This window comes from Hevea brasiliensis, unplaced genomic scaffold (genome assembly GCF_030052815.1).
Source record: "Hevea brasiliensis isolate MT/VB/25A 57/8 unplaced genomic scaffold, ASM3005281v1 Scaf224, whole genome shotgun sequence".
Classification (NCBI taxonomy): Eukaryota; Viridiplantae; Streptophyta; class Magnoliopsida; order Malpighiales; family Euphorbiaceae; genus Hevea; species Hevea brasiliensis.
This window is the reverse complement of record NW_026614723.1, coordinates 32,257-38,616: the sequence shown is the minus strand read 5'-3', so window position 1 is coordinate 38,616 and position 6,360 is coordinate 32,257. Positions and strand designations below refer to the sequence as shown.

The 6,360-nt window shown below is 34.1% G+C and overlaps 2 protein-coding genes across 2 annotated transcripts; both read right to left on the bottom strand.

The window, feature by feature from the left end:
- Positions 1–2,996: 2,996 nt before the first annotated feature.
- Positions 2,997–3,590, bottom strand: LOC110653503 (transcription factor TBF1-like). The gene has a single exon (XM_021809178.2). The coding sequence runs from the start codon at positions 3,588–3,590 to the stop codon at positions 2,997–2,999; it is 594 nt and encodes a 197-aa protein (XP_021664870.2).
- A 2,019-nt stretch (positions 3,591–5,609) lies between these two features.
- Positions 5,610–6,098, bottom strand: LOC131176693 (secreted RxLR effector protein 161-like). The gene has a single exon (XM_058141767.1). It carries the CDS (start codon positions 6,096–6,098, stop codon positions 5,610–5,612), a length of 489 nt encoding a protein of 162 aa, XP_057997750.1.
- Positions 6,099–6,360: the final 262 nt, after the last annotated feature.

Sequence of the window (6,360 nt, the reverse complement as noted above, 5' to 3'; positions counted from 1 at the left end):
ACTTTTTTATATATACATGGCTCATCCTCATTTTTTATAAAACCAAATGACTTAATGGCTTCATCAAAATGGATATTCCAACTCCTCAAAGCTTGTTTCAACCCATAAATGGATCGCTTTAGCTTGCATACCTTGGAACCATCTTAAGATTCAAAGCCCCTAGGTTGTTCCATGAAAATGTTTTCTTCAATGTATCCATCGAGAAAAGCTATTTTGACATCCATCTGCCAAATCTCATAATCATAGTATGCAGCTATTGCTAATAGAATCCTAATTGATTTAAGCATAGTAACAAGCGAGAAAGTCTCCTCATAGTCGATTCCTTGCCTTTGGCGAAGCCCTTTCGCTACTAGCCTTGCTTTATAGGTCTCTACCTTTCCATTAGAATCAATTTTCTTCTTGAAAACCCATTTATTCCCTATAGGTACAATACCTTCAGGTGGGTCAACAAGATCCCAAACTTGATTCTTATACATGGAATTAATTTCGGATTTCATAGCATCAATCCATTTTGAAGAGTCTATATCTAATATAGCTTCTTCATAGGTAAGTGGATCATCTCCATGATCTACTTCTTCATGAGTAAACAACTTTTGTTCTTCTTCATGAAGAAAACCATATCTCACTGGTGGGTGAGATATCCTGGTTGATCTACGAGGAACAGCTGTAGATGTTTCATCAATAGGTGTAGGTTGACTAGATGGATCTATATCCATCTGATCTGTTGGTTAGTCAGAATTCTCCAATTCTAACTCTATTTGCCTTCCTTTGCCTCCTTAAATAAACTGTTGTTCAAGAAATGTGGCATCTCTACTTACCACAACCTTTTGTGATGTAGGCAAATAAAAATAATATCCAAAACTCTCTTTTGGATATTCAACAAATCGACCTTTTTCTGATCTGATTTCCAATTTATCAGTGTTCAGCTTTGTTCTCCCAAAGAAAGTGACCAAGAGGGGGGTGAATTGGATACTTTAGACAAATTTTCAGTCCTTGCTAAAGACTTGATGAAAAATTGAGGCTTTGCACTTCTGTGTATGTGTATAACTCTGTTCCTAGGATGTAATTTAAGTAATCAATCAAGTTATGCACAAATACTAGCTCATACACAAAATAATTACTTAATATCAAGTGTATTTTCTCACATAAAACTTAGAGTTTGCAAGTTTAATTGTTCAACCTCAGTATTAACTCAATAAAACAAATTCTCAACACATTCAATATATAATCAGAGAATCAAAGTGCTGAAAATTAAAGAGTTAAGGGAAGAAGAGAATCAAACACAAAGTTTATACTGGTTCGTCTCTCTTAGCCTACATCCTCTCTTCCCAAAGTCCCACTTTGAGAGTCACTCCACTATTTGATCTTTTCAACAGGCAAAATTCAAGGCCTTTACAATCTCAGCAAGCTTCCCAGGTGCTTGAGGACCTTTACAATGTCTTTGCTTCCCACAAAAGACCACAAGCTTCACAAGGTGCTTGAAAACCTCCCACAAGCTTCATAAGGTGCTTGAAAACCTTCCACAAGTGTGTCCTCACACTTACACAACCTTAAATAGGTTTTGGTGTAGAAGAAATCACTCTCAATAAGTCTCATATACAGAATTTAATGCTAAAGGATTGAGAGAGAAGATTTGCCACTCAAGCTCAAAAGTATTTGAATGAAAGCTTTAAAAATACCACAATAAATTCACTATGAATAAGAGCACTTTCATTAGTTAGAATTGTAGTAAATGATGCCTTTTATAGGTGCTTTTCATTGCCAAAAACATCTGTTGGAGAGTGTGTCTAACGACTTTTTAATTTTCAAAAAACTAGCCGTTATTACTTAGAAAGTCATGCAACAGAATTGAGTCACCGGTTAACTAGTTTTGTAAGACAGAGAATTTTAGACATCAAACTAGTTAACTAATTTCCGCAACGGGTTAACTAATTTCACTACTGTCTGACTTAAATTTTGAAATTTTGAGTTTTTGAAGAAAGGTTGTAAAAATTATTTTGACCATTCAAAAACCTTAGAAATAATATAAAAACACTTTCTAAACTCTTGAATCTAAAAACAAAATTGATTTTAGGTCTTAAATGACATAAATTCTCCAATCTTGTATAATAGACCTAAGAACTTAATTTCTATCCTATTTCTTCATGGACTTTGATTCGTCTTGTGTTATACAAGATGATAAACTCCTTTTATATCAGCCATGCCAATAGAATAGTCCTTCCATCAATGTCTTTGCATATCATGACCTATAAAATCACTTCAAATACTTATGCACAAAGGGTTAATGTATATTTCATTAAGTTTTGTTATCATTAAAATCAAGCTCATTATAGCTTACAGGGCCTACAATCTCCCCCTTTTTGATGATGTCAAAACTTAATGAATCTATGAAGATCATAAAAATTCAATTGTATAACTATTTACATATGTCATGTATGCAAGAACTTGCTTTTAGACAAGCTCCCCTTATATGTATACACACAGTAATTCAAAATGCAAAAATGTTGAGAAGCTACAAAATAGCTCCCCCTAAATATGATATTCAAAGCATTTTGAAGATAATAATATAAGTAACATGTTAAGCAATTTCCAAGATTAATTTATCCAAGATCAATTCAATCATCATACATAAGATATATCAACCATAAGTCAATCATAAAAGATCATCATCATATCTTCAATAACTTTCCAAAATAAGTCCAAAATATCTATATCAGAATATGAACCATATAACCACTGAACAAAATTAGTTAACTAAAAATGTACCTAATTAACTAAAAACATTCTGTCAGTTGAAATATTTTCCTATCTTCTCCTAATTTCTCCCCTTTTTTGACATCAATGAAAAGATAGGCTCTCTCTTATTTTCTCCTATTTTCTCCTCTGTTTAAAAAGAAAAACAAAAAGATACAACTTTGAAAGTCATAAAGCACATTTCAAAAATCTTTTTATCTTTGTTGCTAAGAATCCTGTCACTTCTCCTAAGGTGAGTGGGATCAACAAGTTTGGCTTGTTTCTTCTTCTTTGGGGGCTTTTTCAGGTATGGTTACTTGGATTTTTGGAGGAATGGGTAGAACTGATTTTCTGGCTTGTGCTTTGGTTCTTCTAGGGCCATATTGCATGGGTAAAAAGATGGTTGATTCAGGTACTGGTTGAGAGTCAGGTTGATCAGAGGATGGGTCTTGTGACTGCTCTTCTTTCTTTTTGTCAACATCTTCCTTCTCCTCTTCTTGTCCTGAACTATTTCCGCCTTCACTTTTTCCATTTTCATTGCTGCTATTTCTTTTAGTATGAGATGAGGAGGATTCTCTTGATTTTTCTTTGTTAGGTTCTTGTTCTGCTTCTGATGCCTCTTCTGCAGATTCTTCCTTCTCATCATTTTTCTCTACTTCTTCAACCACAGCTAGCTTACTTTCTTCTTGTACCTTTTCAGCAACTTCTACATGCTCCTCTTCTTCTTCTTCCACTTCAGAAATTTTTTCTCCACTTGGTCCAGTAGGCTTTGCATTGCTAGGACCAGCAGTACCCTGTGGGTAGCTTCCAAAATCTCCAAACTTTCCAAAAGATTCACCAAATAGCATTTGAGCCATCTTCTTCATGAATCATTCTTGTCTATCCAATCTATTAATCAACATATCCATCTTTGCATTTTGCTCAGTTATAATTTCCTTCTGCAATTCATGAGATTTTTCTAAAATACTCAAGGTCAGTCCACTCATTTCTTTAATTTCCTTCATCATGTCCAGTTGCTTTACTTATTTTCACAAAATCGACATTTTACTTCATTTTCTCTTTCTTCTTAGAGCTTTCCCTTCATCTATCTTAGAACTTCTCTCTTTCAACTTGCTTATTGGGATGTCCGATCTGTTTTAATTTGATTCTGATTCAGATTCAATCTCAATCTCAGTATCTTCTTCTTGCTTTTTCTCTTCTTTCTTACTCCTTTTCTGACCATCATCAGCCTTGAATATCTCCTTAATGGGGATAGGATTGCTAAACTTCTTTTCTTTGCTCAAATCAACTCCCATAGTTTGAAATACAAGAGTTAAAGGCATAGCATATGGCAACCTTCTATGCTTACTAGACTTAGCAATCACTTTAAAAATAAAAAATGGCAAATTAAATCTGATTTTGTTAACTAAGTGCCACATAATGCATAAATCAAGGCTATTTGCATATGAGTGACTACCACTTCTAGGATTGAGCAAATATCGAATGAAGGATTGTAGAATCCTAAAGTTTTAAGGCACTAAGCTGATATTGGTCATTTCATTTTTAGGTGTACCCTCCGAAAAAATTGACAATTGAAATGCCTTCTCATCATATCCTTCAAGCTTCCTAGAATCTTTGAAGGTTCCAATCCTATTTCCATCATTTGGTAGGTTTAAAACAGAGACTAAGAAATTAACATCAACAATCTGACTTTTCTTCTTAACTCTCACACTAAAACTTTCTCCTTTAACAACTTCTTTCATACTTCCATAAAATTCTTGAATCAAATAAGGATAATAATATTCATTCAACTCAGAGAATTCCATCCAGCCTTGAAAAGTAAATAAATCTTCAAATTAATAAGGCAAGTCAGAAAATGAATCCCATTTAATGTACCTTGGCTTAAAAATATTTTGTTGCACAAAAGGTTTCGAAGCAGGGGCCTTCTCCATTTTCTTTTTTTTCTCAGAAGGCTCTGACCCAGCAATACCCTTTTCCTTTCTTTTTCTTGCTTGTTCTACCACTGTCTCTATTTCTTTATTACTGTTCTCAACTTTAGTTCCTTCTTCTCTTTCCTTTTCGAAACTGCCAGCAGCTTTCATAGCATCACCCATGAATTTTTGAGGTTTGGTAGCCACTTGTTTTACCCTTGCCATCGATTCTTGAAAAATTTCAGTGAGAAGTAACGGCTTGAGGAAGAACGGGATTTTACCGTTTAGGGATTTTGAGAAGGAAAATTGGGGATTTCTGGTTTGAGAGAAATTTGGGGTTTCTAAGAGTGGAGAATCAACTTGCAGCAGAAAAATGAGGGAGTTTTAGATTGATTGAAGTGATGTGCAGCAGTTACAAAAAAAAAATTTCAAATTTTAAAATTGTGTATAGTTTTTCATGGAGAACCGAGAATCCCTTTTTGCCAAAACTGAATTTTACCCTTTAAAGACATAAAAAGAGCATAACTGTGCTCAGGGGTATATTTGTCAAAATAGATTATAAAGAGAGCGAAAATAACCGTTAGAAAGAAAGTAATTTTAAATCAGGCTCGTTTTCTCAAATGTTCATAGAGGCAAAATTAGTTAACTAATTTTGAAACCCAATTGGCTATATATTATACAGGTACAAAACTAGACAACTGCAGTGAGAAAGTAGTTAACTAAAAACACATGTACGCAAAATATAGCACTAACAACATATTTAACCAATTTATGCACCAAATTCATATCAAATGCAATAAATATCATTCAATAGTTTCACTCATGCCAAGTTCTCTTCTAATCTTACAAAAGTTTTCCTCATTTAGTGGTTTTGTAAAAATATCTGCAAGTTGTTGTTCTGTAGAACAAACTCTAACTTAATGTTACCGTTTTGAACATGATCTCTAATAAAGTGATGTCTAATTTCTATGTGCTTTGATCTAGAGTGTTGGACTGGATTTTAGTTAGGTTGATGGCACTAGTATTATCACACCTTATACGAACATGATCAACCTTTATAGCAAAATCTTCTAATTGTTGCTTCATCCATAGAATTTGAGCAACACAACTTCCTGCAGCAATGTATTCTACTTCAGCAGTAGAAAAAGTTACAGAAGTTTGTTTCTTACTACGCCAAGACACTAAGGCATGACCTAGGAATTGGCAAGTACCCGAAGTACTCTTTCTATCCAATCTACTTCCAGCAAAGTCAGAATCACTATATCCAACTAGATCAAATGTGTCACATTTAGGATACCATAAACCAATTGAGTGTGTGCCAATGAGGCACTTGAAAATCCTTTTAACAGCAATTAGATGTGATTCCTTAGGACATGATTGAAACCGAGCACCCAAACACACACTAAAATGAATGTCAGGTCTAGATGCAGTTAAATATAAAAGTGAGCCAGTCATGCCTCTAAATAGCTATTGATCAACATCTTTACCTTTTTTTTATCCTTTTTCCAACTTGATAGTGGAGCTCATAGGAGTTCCAATACTCTTCAAATCATCCATCTTGAATTTTTTTAGCATATCTTTGATGTACTTGGATTGATTAATGAAGATGCCACCATTGAGTTGCTTAATTTGTAGTCCAAGGAGAAAGGTAAGTTCACCCATCATGCTCATCCCAAATTCATTTTGCATCATCTTAGAAAAGCTTTTGCATAGAGAA